General features: G+C 36.3%; 1 protein-coding gene across 39 annotated transcripts in view; it reads left to right on the top strand.

The window, feature by feature from the left end:
- The window catches only part of EMSY (EMSY transcriptional repressor, BRCA2 interacting), a 97,206-nt gene that overhangs the window by 10,539 nt on the left and 73,203 nt on the right, over positions 1-13,464 (top strand). For 14 of the 39 annotated variants that reach the window (XM_070490642.1, XM_044752818.2, XM_014855828.3 and 11 more), the window contains exons 5-8: positions 506-547; positions 4,020-4,195; positions 5,814-5,966; positions 7,937-8,196. In XM_070490642.1, coding sequence (XP_070346743.1) covers positions 506-547; positions 4,020-4,195; positions 5,814-5,966; positions 7,937-8,196 — 631 coding nt within the window. The remainder of the gene's footprint in view (positions 1-505; positions 548-4,019; positions 4,196-5,813; positions 5,967-7,936; positions 8,197-13,464) is intronic. The other 25 variants (XM_070490651.1, XM_044752815.2, XM_070490641.1 and 22 more) reach the window with 5 other exon arrangements.

Below are 13,464 nucleotides of genomic sequence, written 5' to 3'. Positions count from 1 at the left end.
CAGAAGATCCGTTAGCTTCATGTTGTGCTTCACTGTTCCTCATTTTACTTAACTTGTAAAATGAGGTGCTACCTTTTTAACTGCATAGGTTGAAAGTTTAGCTATTTGAATTTTGAGATTTTTCAGTGGTAGGTACGTATGCACTGTAGAAATTTGGAAATTTTCCGTTAGAGACATCAAGTATTTAGTTGGCAGGCCAGCACAGTTGAAACATTCAAATATTAATGTGTTCCTTCTTTAATTTGCTCTAAACTTTTGAATTGGGATGCTCTAAAAGTAATAACTGAGGCTGGATTCTAATTTGAGAACTGGTAATAGGAAACTTATGTGCTAAATAATAAAGTAGTAAACAATAGCTTGCATTCAGAGGCACTTAGAGACAAAATCAGTACCTTAAAAGCATTGGAACAATATTGTGGGGCAATTAGTTTTAAGTTGATGCATCAGTTTCATACTTAAAGGATAACATTTATTTAGTCTCCTTTTCCTTTTTTCCCCTTTAAAGAATGAATTTATCCTTATATTTGGGTGAAAGACCAAGTTACAGGTATGCAAATAGGTTATTATTATTTCAGGCTTTTCTTGTATTTATTTCAAAATTGAAGCTCTCAATTATTCAGGGGCACATACTCTGTTTACAAATTAACTGTGCCCCTTGCTTTTCCTTCTCTTCCCCTCCTCCCCCTCCTAATACTACCCACCCTTTAGCTATTTTGCTGCTTGGGAGTACCTCTAGTCAGAGGGTGGGAAGGGAGAGGAGGTGAAAATTTTAATTAGTCATTTTACTGCTTGTTAGTTGTCCTGGAAAAGGTTTGGTGGAAGAATTTACAAGTATTTGCCAAAGTATTTTTGGATAATATGTGGCTTGCTTTAATCTGTTTGACCTCTCCCTTTCCCTCCTCTCTCTATTAGCATGGATAATTGAGAGTTGGCTTTTATCTGCCTGTGTTTCCTCTTTTTTACTCTCCTTTCTGATTTCTTTACTACACAAATTTAATTTTTTGAAAAGAGTTTACTGCAGTGTAAAATTGTAAGCTTCTTAGGTCTTTCCTTACTCCTGTTTTAATATTTTATATTGTGGTTTTAGTTTGACCAGATGTCGAATTTACTTGTTGAGCCCAAGGGTCAGTGAGTGGGGAATGGAGAGGAAGGAATAGACCCCTCCTTCTCCCCATCTCCTTGGCCCTCTTTCCCTCAGAAGTTGCAACAGAACCTAGTTCCAAAGATTGTCTATAGGAGGGCTTCACACTCTGATCCTCAAAAAAAGCAGCTCGAGCCAAGGAGGAATGCATCTGAACTGACTGCATTCCCTTCTTCCTCTCCCTTCCCTCCCCCACTCAAAACAGCAGCTTGGGCCAGAAGGAATGCGGTTGAAAGGTGAACAGAAAGCCGAGGAGACTGAGCACAAAGGAGGTGGAAACAAAAGGAGTAGAGTGTCTGGGATCAAAGAAAAGCCTTGCTTGTGGCTTGAAGCATAATACTTATTATTTGGCACCAGACTCTTTATTAAATTTGATACTCTAATTCAGTTTTGAAATATGTTAGAATATTACGGTATTAAAGCCTGGAATGTCAAGGGGCTTCAGATTTTTTAATTGGGCAATTCTTGCCACCGTTGTCTCTGAGTTCAAAGAAAGTGGCTATCTGGAATTACAGTTCTCTTAACCCCTTCCCCATCAGCCAATCACTGATAGGATACTGTGTGAGTTTCTGTGTGAGGATGAGGATTTCATGCTGGTGCCCTGCACAGCAAAGGATGTGAGAGCCAAGATAGTTTCATTAGTGTTAGGTCAGATTTCTCAGAAAAGGGGCTGGAGGAAGGTTTCCACCCTCTCTTGCCATACTTAGTATAAATAGAGAGGCATTCTTACATTGAAACTTAGGTATCCCAGGGAAGCCGTGGAGTAAGATGTTTACAAAAATTGGTAAAATTTAGTTTAGATGATTTGTGCAACTAATGCATATTTATACCTTCATTACTAAGCAAATAGGAATTTTTCAGTCTAATTCTAACATGATGTTTAATTTTTCACTCACTTAAAAAAGCTTGAGCATGTTTGCATGAGTAGAAATTTGGAAGATTTATAGATCTTTCTGAAAGTTGCAGTTGTGTCTTTTGCACTGCAAATTGTCTTTTCCATAGCATATATTCATGTGTTTCAAATTATTAATCTTCCATAATTTCTGCCACCATTTAAACAATGCACCAGGTAAGTGTAGACATCAGTTTGTGTGGTAAACTCTCACCAAGCAAATTTATTAGTGATATTCTAGTGAAATGATAGCAAAATAGGAATAAGCCAAGAAAATGCTGAATAGCTTTTAGAATTTTTTCCTTTGACAACTAGCTAAAGCCCTTTCCTGTCTCTATTTCTTGTTTGTACTGTTTTCTGTTTCAGAACTAGCATCAACTTGGAAATTAAGTGATAAAAAGTTTGTGAGGATTATTGGGGTCTTAGGAACTCCTCTTTCCCTTGTCTTAGGACTGTGTTAAACCAGGAGGGAATTTTCAGATTTCCCACAGTAACCCAACTGGATTCATCGACTCCTAGAAACTCCTTTCTGAACTGAATGTAAATCCTTCTCAAGTTGTAAAGTAATTTATTTATTCCATTCAGTAGAATTTGGTAGTAATTAGATAGCAGTACCTAATTAGTATAAATCAAAGGCAAAAGTTAGACATAAAACACATTTGAAAAATTTTCTACTTTCTACTTATGATGTGGTGAATAATTTCAGTAGCATGATGTATGCTTGTTGGAAAGAGACATTTAGTAGCTCTGTGACCTTACGCAAGTTATTTAACCTCTCAGTTACTCAGTTTCCCCATCTATAAAATGGAGATGATAATACCAATTTCATAGGATTGTTGAGAAAAGTATATGAGTTAATACGTGAAAAATGTTTAGAACAATGCCTGACATAGTAAGTGCTTAATTGATGTTAACTATCATTACCATCATCATCATCATTATCATTATTCCACTCTCCACTAACAAGGGCTTTTGTGTACTCTATCTAAATCTGAAGAATCAGTGGACAGAGTCTTACACTCTAGGTAGGGTTGTAGGATCTTTGGTTTTTAAAAAGGTGCAGTGAATATTTCTTAGTGAAGAGTTTGTTTCATGGATTCTGAGTGAATTTTAAACTTCGACACCAATCATTAGTCGGGAGAGGTGACAACTACTTTTTGTGGAGCCAAGTCAAAAGAAGTGACGCACCTGTCTTTTCATATTTTAACCTCTATTTGGATTCCTGGGATAAAATTTGCTCAAGAAGTTTAGAGTAGAGAAACTGAGAACAGTATCTGTGTAGGGGTAGAGTTCAGTAGCCTGGAATACTTCTTAGAGCGATGAGTGGGAAAAACAATAAAATTAAAGTGGCAGCAGTTTTCTTCCCGTGTCCTCAGATCTAGTCTGTTTCAGTAGGAAGGGTAATACTACAACACGTCGGCAGTGACACATGCAGTGATATGTGCAGCCCTCTTCCATCCCTCAGTACCTGGTCTCCCTCGTTTACTGCCTCAGTTTCCCTTGTTTGAAAGCCTTAGAACCTCTGGCCATGCAGGCAGTTAGATAATTTCACGAAGGTTTCGTGAATTCCATCCTTAATTATTAAGGAAAATCTGATTTTTTAAATTATGAATACTTTTTACCTTTTCCGTTTAATTACAAAATTAAGTTCTAAAAGTTAGTAGAAATACTAGTTTTCATTAGCAATGCTGGATTTAAACTAATGAAAATAATGTCAATATTTATTTAGAAAGCATGGGAAAATTTTTCACAGTTTCAGTTATGTTTGTTAAAAGATTCAGATTATAGAATAAAATATGTGTGTGTGAAATTCCTTGAATTCTGATTATTATTCATAGTTTTGATCTTGCTTGCTTAAAATAAAGCCTTTCCTATTCACTCAGGGTACTTTTTGTAATTTAAAGAGTTCTGTTTGTTTGAGAAAATATATTTGATTCATTTTTAGTGATTGAGAACCCTTGTAGCAGCGTTTTCTTTTTTGTTTAGTATGTCTGGACCTAATAGCTCTTCAGAATGGTCCATTGAAGGTCGTCGATTGGTACCACTGATGCCCCGGCTGGTTCCCCAAACTGCCTTCACTGTAACAGCTAACGCTGTTGCCAATGCAGCTATCCAGCACAATGCATCTCTTCCAGTGCCTGCAGAAACAGGAAGCAAGGAAGGTGAGTAGAAAAATATTTGTGTAGAGATGACTTTTCTCAGATTCTTCAAGAAAAGTTGTCTTATTTTTCATCTGTTTTTATCCCAGTGTTTAAAGGTTGCAAAACATAGTGAGCAAGTCTTATTATGAAACTAGAAACTGCCAAGGCTTTAGTTTCAGCCAAAATTAAACCTCTCTTTTGTTCAAAATGTGAATTATATTAATCAGAAAATTGCAAAAAGCCTTCTTGGAATGAAGTTTTGATATCAGTGTATCTTGTTAAAAGTGGATAAAAGGCCTTAATGGGTGACATGGAAAATAAGTAAGATGATAGAAGTCATTTAGCTGCTGGACAAAGGTGCTGAACTGATACTTTAGAAAATAAAGTTCTGTTTTTGTCTTCTGGAATCAATGGTATATGCTGCTTCTCTGTTCCAGTCAATGTGCTGAATCCATTAGGGATTACCTGGCAGATGGAGAAGGCTTTCTTATTGTTATTTAATCTAGTAATTGACACATGTTTTAAAAATCCCCAAGTTCTCCTGAGGTCACCAAGAGTAACATTAAATTTGAGAGTGCATATTTGAATTAACTCTAATAGCTTAGTTTGGTGTTGCATGAAACCTGAAAATAATGCAATTGTAAGGTTACTTTGGGGAATTGCCTTTTCTTGACTAGCAGTGGGCTGTGGAGCAGAGTGAGACACTGTTTTCACGCATGCCAGGCTCTGTTTTAGGCTGAAGGAAGCTGTATTTAGAGAAAGACAGTTATCAGTGTGCAAACTTGGCCTCCATAGGGTTCCTGTTTTCTTTGTCATAGGAAGGGTATCCTTTTCGAAATTCCACTTTTACATTTTCTATCCACCAGCTCTCTGGTAGAGTGGAAAGATTTCCAATGGTCAAATCTATGTTTGAATCCTAGTTTGCCATTTCCTAGCTGTGACTTCCAGCAAGTCTTTAGTTTCCCTGAGCCTTGGGTTCCTCATCTTTAAAATGAGGTTGTGGTGTTGTCAGAATTAGTGATAATATATGGGAAGGATTTAGCATAATGTATGGTACTCAGTAAATGGTGCCTATGAGCTATTCTTGCTTGTTGTTGTTGTTATTCAAGAAATTGAAATATGATGTTGTCATTACTTTTGTTGAATTATTCTTACACTACTTGGATGGCAAGTGACTAGTGAGTTGGTTTATAATAAAGGAACCTTGCCTTGGTTCCTCCCAGTAGCCAAGTTGGAAATTGCTATGGTTAGGGAAAAATTATCCATTACTCCCTTATTGATATTGCTTTTAGTATTAAAAGGGAATACAAGTAATTTACCTCTTGTCCAAGTCCTGCCATGAATGAAAAATGATTTTCATTTTTCCCAGTATTTGATTTCTTTGTAACTACTCTCTTCTCCATTGGCAATGTCACCTATAGACAGCTGTTAAATACTTAGGGGAAAATCCAGTTAAGTGATGATTATCAGGAAAGGTTATTAATACCTTTTAACCTGTGGACCTAATACCTAAGTACTGGCCTCTAACTTCTGATCGTATGAAAATGTTAAAATTGGCCTGCAGTAAAAAAATAATTTTTCTGTATGCGTGGACAGTTTTGGTGAAAGTTAACAGCAGACTTTTTTATCGTTCCTTCAGTAGTGGTTTGCTATTCCTACACAAGTACCACGTCAACCCCAACCTCTACCCCTGTTCCAAGTGGCAGCATAGCAACGGTTAAGTCTCCAAGACCTGCCAGTCCTGCCTCCAATGTAGTTGTCTTGCCAAGTGGAAGTACTGTTTATGTCAAAAGTAAGTGATATTCTCAGTGTTATCAGGGCCATCTTGGCTAAATGCTGCAGCATAGGCTCTGATTAGATCTGCCTTCCTGGATTAAATCATCAGTCCACTGGCTATTAACAGTGGTTAGTTTTTGAAATTTCTAAAGAATTCCTTTCTTTACATGTGACTAGGTTTATATTGCTTTTTAATCACTTCTGGGGGTTGAGAAATTGCTTCTTTCTTGTTCTTTGTGGAAAATCTGCCTTCAACAGTACTATCCTTCAAGTATTCACTTGTTTTGATTGTCATGGAATAAAAATGTGAATAGAAACTAAAGGAATGTGCTTATGTGATTTATTCAGTGTTAACTCCTATAGTTATAATCTTTGTGGTGTTTTTAAAAATTATTTATATGTCATCCAACTGTTGATTCAGTGAAGCATTCTAGAGAGTCCATGTTTTGTATTCTAGTTGACTGTAATTTTTTGAAGTTTATTTGCAGTTTTTAACCCCTTGATTCTACCCTGTGAAGCAGTTTGATGTCCAGTTCATTTTTTGTTTTTAATGTCTGTTATGTCAGTATTGTTTTGTCTTTCATATCAACTGGAGATCATTAATATTGGATTTTCATTTTTCTCAGTATAGTTATAAGTTTAATTTCTTTGTAACTTTTAGATGTAAAGTTTGCTGTTTTAGGCAGGAATGATTTTAGGTCATTGTCAGCCTTGTTTAAATTAGTGTCTAAAAGTTGAAGGTGTAAGGAGTTATATTTTATTACCAATTCTATGAGTCATGTTGTATACTTTTTTAATGTCTGCTCTGTAGAGATTTCCTTTGTATATTGCAAGGTTTTATGTTTCTCATTTGATTTTTTTTAAAAGTCTACAAAAACAGTTGAGGCTTTAGTGCATAAAGAGACAACTAAGAATCTGGGACTTAATAGTTTATATCTGATTTCTATAGATTTAGCCGAGGTGGTCTTTTAAAATAACTATAGCGGTCTATTTTTTTATCCTTTTTTAAAACATTGAAGGTGAATCCCAATCATGAAGAAACCATTTTACATAATCTGTAGTTTGAAGTAACAGGAAGTTTATTGCTTTATTCTCGGAAGTCACACAGACAACATTAGTTTGGGATATAATTTTTCATTCACCTAACTTCATATGTGCAAGGCACTAACTATACCAGGGAAATAAACCATTAAGACTTAGTCATTACCCTCTGGGAGTCCCTTAATAGTGGGAGATGTGCAGGCCAACAGCCACATTGCCATGGGGTAAGTGATAACAGAAGGGAATGTCTAAAGCACTCTATAAGCTCAGAGGAGGCATGGATTAGCTTCACTTAGAGGAGTAAGAGAAAGATTCACTGAGGAGATGGCTTGCAGGATGGTAATTGCAGAATGGTGAAGAGGTCACTGATGGTAGGTGGTATTCCCCAAAGAAAGATAGTATGTAGAGACTCTAGATGGATAGAATGTGCTAAGGTGGCTTTGGGGAATGTTGAGTAGTTCAGTGTGCCAGGATTATAGGGGTGCACAGGGTTGGGTAGAGCAGGGTATTGTGTTCTTGGAAAGATAAAGGGCTGTGAATGATGTAGTAATGACTTTGTGCCTCATTTTGTAGGGAGATAAAAACTCCCTGCATTTGAGGATTTGAGGCATGGCATTGACATGAGTCCACGTGAGATTTTATAACTGGTAGTAGGCTGGAGGGTAGAATAGAAGTGGAGCAGTTGAAAGTGTGGACACCTTTTAGGAGGTTGTTGCTAAAATACAGATTGAGGATAAGAAGGCCTGACATGGCTGTCAGGTTAAAGAAAGAAGGGAAGGTATTCAGAGACAACTTCTCTGAGGGAAGATTGATAGGACTTACTCTCTGATTGGGCTTGAGGCAAAAGGAGGTCGAAGATGACTGATGACGCAAAGATTTTAAAATAAAGTATAAAGTCCAAGGTCAGATTGCTATAAATATAGCAATATTGTCATTGCCTTTCAGGTGTTAGCTGTTCGGATGAAGATGAAAAACCCAGAAAGCGAAGGCGAACAAACTCATCTAGCTCCTCCCCTGTTGTCCTGAAGGAGGTTCCAAAGGCTGTTGTTCCGGTCTCAAAGACCATCACTGTGCCTGTGAGTGGCAGTCCCAAGATGAGCAACATCATGCAGAGCATTGCCAACTCCTTACCACCCCACATGTCTCCTGTGAAAATTACCTTCACCAAACCATCAACACAGACGACAAACACAACAACACAGAAGGTATGTGGTGGAGGGAGTCTCTGTCTGCCAATTGCTATTTGCATCTTTTTTAGTCATTATGATTCAGATTTAACAAACATGCACTGAGTGCTTACTATGTGCTTGGCATTATGCTGCGAATGTTCACCTCTCTTAAATCTGCACATAAGCTTTGGGATAGGTATTATTATTTCACTTCTTGTTGATGAGGCTCAGAGATGCCAAATGCCTTGCCCAATATAACACAGATAGCAGATCTCCCAACTTTAAGGCTTTTGGTCTGTTTTATTATTGTGATGTGATTTGGAAAAAAATGAAAATATAAAAGATTTTTTTAACCTATATTTGGATAACTTTATCTTTAGGAACTCAGTTTTTACTTTGCCAGAGTAACAAAGTTGTCAGAGTCAGGTGTTTCATAGAAGAAAGGAAGGATATGATTAAGTGAATAATTATTGTCTTTTTTAAAATTCTTTGTATGCTATCATTAATTCATTCCTAAACTCTTCACTCAGTATGTTCAAATCATCAGTGTTCTGTCAATTTTATGTTATCAGAACCCTCTAACTTCCCACACTAATCTGGATGCTGATTATGCCCTAGGCTTGTTGCACACCTGTATTTCTGGGAATCTCCCTTCACCATCATGATCTTGGTCTTTCTTGATTTACTCATTTGGTGGAACATATCCTCCAGTAGCTTCTTGGTGTATAGGTGGATGGAAAGTAAATTTTTTGAGACCTTAAATGGTGGACTAAAAATTTCTTTATTGCACCCTGCCACTTTCTTGATGGTTTAGCTAAAGTATTCTAGGTTGGAGGTCATTTTCCCTGAGAATTTTGGAGGTATTGCTCCATTGGCTGTTGGCTTCCAGTATTACTTTTGAGAAGCCCAATACCATTCTAATTTCAGATCCTCTTTTTCTCTTTGAAAACTTTTAGTAACTTTCAGAATTCTGAAATTTTCCTTGGTATGGGTCTTTATTTTATCCATTGGGTTGCATAATCAGTGGCCCTTTTCATTCTAGATACTCATGTCTTTTGATTTTGGGAAGTTTCTTGAAATATTTATCTGATTTTTCTCTGTTCTCTCTTTTTGGATCACCTATTTTTCAGGACGTTGAACTACCTTAATTTTCTTACCTTTTCTGATTCCCATTTTCCGTTGGTGCTTTTTCTTTCTACTATTGTATGGTGGTTAACAGTTCGGATTTTGGAACTAGACTTCCTGAATTCAAATCCCAGTTTTTGCCACTTACTAGCTGTGTGGCTGGGAAGGCTGAACTCTAGACCTGAGTGTCCTCACTTGTAGAATAGGAGAGCACTGTATCTGTTTTATAAGGTTTCAGGTGTAAAAAATGAAATCATGAACATAAAACTTAGAATGGAGCCTAGCACATAGGAAATGTTCTCTACGTGTTATTTTCTTTATCCTTTTACTTTGTACTTTATTAAGTCTGTGGTACTTTTCATTTTTGCTACCATACTTTAAATTTCTAGTAGCTCTTGTTCTCTGAAAGTTCCTTTAAAAAAAAAATAGTGTCCTGCTCTTCGTAAAATCACTATATTCTCTTATCTGATCATATTCATGATAACTTTTTTGATGTTTTCTTTCATGGTTTCTCTCTTACCTGTAAGTTCCTTTTATCTATTTGTTTTGATCTCTGTCTTTCATTTCAGAGTTTCCTTAAATGCTGGCTGTCCGTTTATATATGAAAGTGGGCACTAAAAAGCTGACGGAAAGCTCTGTGTGTAGAGTGGGACATGTTGGCTGGTGGCTTTCATTGTAGGTTGACTTAACTGGGCTGTTTTGTTGAAAAACACCCCCTACCCCTTTACCTCCACCAGTTATCACTTTCATTAGGGCTTTTTCATGGATTGGTCAGGTTTCCTCAGAAAAGAATCTTCCAGTCTCTTGCCTAGAGTAGTAAGCCTGTCTGCCAGTATTTTGGGAGTAAATGGAGGGAGAGAGCTGGATAGTCTCATCATTCAGTATATAAACTTTACTTAACCCCTCTATTTTTAGCACTGCACCCACCTGCCTCAGTCTGGTATCATCAGATTCACTTGGGTTCAGTCTCTCCCTCAGAATAAATTCCTAGTCTTACTTTGGGATGGGGGAGGATAGCTAGGGATATAAATGCTGCTTAAACAAACTTTCAATTAATTTTTCTCTCTCTAGTCCCACTTTTACTCCCACTTCAAAATATCTGGTGCTCTCAGTTCCTGAGTCTGGGATTCTCTGATACAAGTTGTCTTGTTTTTTGTTCTTCTGTTTGCCATCTTAGGTTTCCACTCTCTTGGGTATGCTTGATCGGTTACTAGTTGTCTGTCTGTTTTCCAGTTTCCAAAATTTTACAGCTGTTGTCTCCTTCTCATTTTGACCTTAGGGGTTTATGTGCCTCCCTCCCTTTTAAAATATCCTTCATACTGTTTTAGAGGGATTTGGGGAAGGGTTAGAGGTACATTCTGGGGTTCAGTGCAGCGTCTTTCCCACCTTTGAATCTTCAGATCCACGAGAACTTTTATTTAAAGAACTTCCTTGAGTTTTCTGGAAAGGTGTCATTATGTAATAAAAACAATTATCATTTTCTTAATAAACTGGAAGTGATAATGACCTTATTTGTGGAATAAAATTCTGTTTTCAGTCTCAGGATGAGGCATTATGGTGTAGTGTTAAAATCAAACAAGAATTTTTGTAGTCAAAGAGGCCTGGGTTGGAACCCCAGCTCTTCCACTATGACCTGAGATAAACTAGTCTTTCTAAATCTGTTTACCCATCTGTGAGATGAAAATAATGCCAATCTTATAAGGTTATTGTGAGGATTAAAATGAGATTGGGTATTTTAAACATGCCACATAAGGTATGTACTCAAAAACTGTTAGCTCCCTTCCCTTGCAGGTATTTTATGGAAAGCAGTGTTTTATTTATTGGCACTGTTGAGAATGAGCTGTTCCAAATAAGTGAATTCATCAGTTAACTGAATCTTACCCCTTAATATATAGAAATTGACTATTTTTGATGACCTCTTAAATGTTATACTGAACATAATTTTTGCATTTGTATTTGATGACTTCAAGGTAATCTTTCTGAATATCACTTTTCATATATTATTATAATATGGTTATTGCTTTCTGGGCTAGCCCTATAATAGGTGTCATCAGCCTAGTATACTCTAGGAGGTTTTAAATCTACTTATTGTTATTTTTTCTACTACCTTCTTTGCTGGGTCTTATTTTGTCAGTAATTTTCTCCTCCCCTCTTCTTGTCTATTCTTTTAATTTGGTATTTGAGAAATAGTGTAGCAAAGTTATAGCTAAAAGAGTACCCGCCTTCCATCCATGTCTTTCTATTCCCTTATTGTGCTTTATTTTTATTCATTATACTTATAACTAGTTGACATTATATCGCATATTTGTTTATTTCCTATTTCTCCCATAGAGTATAAGTTGCTGAGGGTGGAGACCTTGTTTTTATTCATCACTGTATTCCCTAGTGTTTAGAACAGTGCCTGGCATGTAGTAGGTGTTAATTAATATTTGTTGAATGAATGAATGAATAAATGAGTAAATAGATCAGGTTCTAATACTAGCTCTGCCACCTCTCTTGAGCCTCCATTTCCTTATAAAACAAAGATAATAATAGTATAGTAGTACTTACTTCTTAGAGTTATCAGGATAATTAAATGAGATGATTCATGGGAAGTACTTAGTATAGTACATATGAGAGTGCTTAGAAAATGTCACCTACCAGTATTAATTTTTTTAGTTTTCTTTGGTAGACCTATATAAAAATACTAGTAATAAATGGGGTTTACCTATAAGTGAAGTCGATGAGATTGCTTTTTTTGATTCACTGACTTTACCATATCTCTGTTTTTGTTTTTTCTTCTGAATTGTCAATTGGGAATGGATAATTGAGGTTGTCACTTGTGATGCTTATATGAGGGCTTATTTATCTCCAAAGTTATATATGAGCCATACCATGAGATTCCAGGCTCGGAACCTTAGGTTTTTCCTACTGTGTTTGAAAAATAAACATTTAACGTAAACTAAATTAAAAATAAGACTCATTCATTCCACAAATATTTATTGAGTATCTACTATGTTCCAGATGCAAAACTGTACTCTTTTACTTCATGTGGACTCATTGCCATTACTTTTGTTATTTGGGCAAGCTGAGTGTGGATAGGACTAATAGATATTCTTTGGGATTTTTAGGTTTTTTTCCTTTTGCTGGGTAATTGGATTTTTTTGAAATTTCAGGCTGTTGCCATTATTGCATTCACCTTGGATTTCTCACAAATCCTATGCCAGTCAACTTAGGAATTATTTTAGGTAAAGTAAAATTTTGCATTAAGTATAATTATGAATTTGTGGACTTGATTCAAATTCAGATAGGTCATCTATTTTCAGGGTAGACAAATTTCCACCTATATTAATGTGGTGCCTTCATTTTAAGTATAACAGTTGGTACAGCACTTATATAAACAAAGCAACAGAATATAGCTTTATGCTTTCACGTGCTTGATTGATATTTTTCATTTTATCCTTAGGGTGCAAGTCCCAGCACTCTTAAGGAGTTTTTGTGAGTGCTAGAAGGTCAGTAATTTGAATTATGGCCTGAATAAACACTGTTGGGTTCACTTGGTTTCAAAATCCCTTTATTTTCCCTGTCGTAATAAGTGACTTTAAAGTGCCAGTAATTTCTTCAGGGTGGATCTCTGACTTTGGATAACCCCTTTTCAGATCAGAAATCAACTTTCAGACTGAAAACTCAAAGTGTGTTTTATCATTTGTGTCTATAACCTAAAACATGCTCTTAAAGACTCCAGATTTATTTTGCTGAAATTTTGTTGTCTTCATGTTAGAACCCTACATGCATACTCTAGTTCTAAAATTGCAGATATTTGACACAAGTATGAATGCTTGTTCTTCCCTGCCCATGACAGACGTTGCTAATTAACTGTGGCATACTTTCCTGCCAAGCCTTGGTGAGTCCTCATCTGTGCCGCAGAGTCCTTATAAACACTGTCCTCCAGGCAGCTGCTACTGTAGTTTGGAATTGGCAAATGTGAAACCTAATTGCCATTACTACTCTAATTGGTTTGGCTGTGGTAGTAGCTGTGAGTTCTTTGGATTCTCAGGGGTATCAGAATTTGGGGAAAAGATATATACAGTGCTTTAATGAAACAAAAATAGAGTGCATTAAAATATATTTCCAGATTGGTATGATCTATAATGCCTTTCTGATATCTTTTTGACATTTAGTAAGTAGTACTAATAAGTA

Source organism: Equus asinus, chromosome 20 (genome assembly GCF_041296235.1).
Source record: "Equus asinus isolate D_3611 breed Donkey chromosome 20, EquAss-T2T_v2, whole genome shotgun sequence".
NCBI lineage: Eukaryota > Metazoa > Chordata > Mammalia > Perissodactyla > Equidae > Equus > Equus asinus.
The sequence above is the reverse complement of the archived record's forward strand: the minus strand, read 5'-3'. Positions and strand labels throughout refer to the sequence as shown.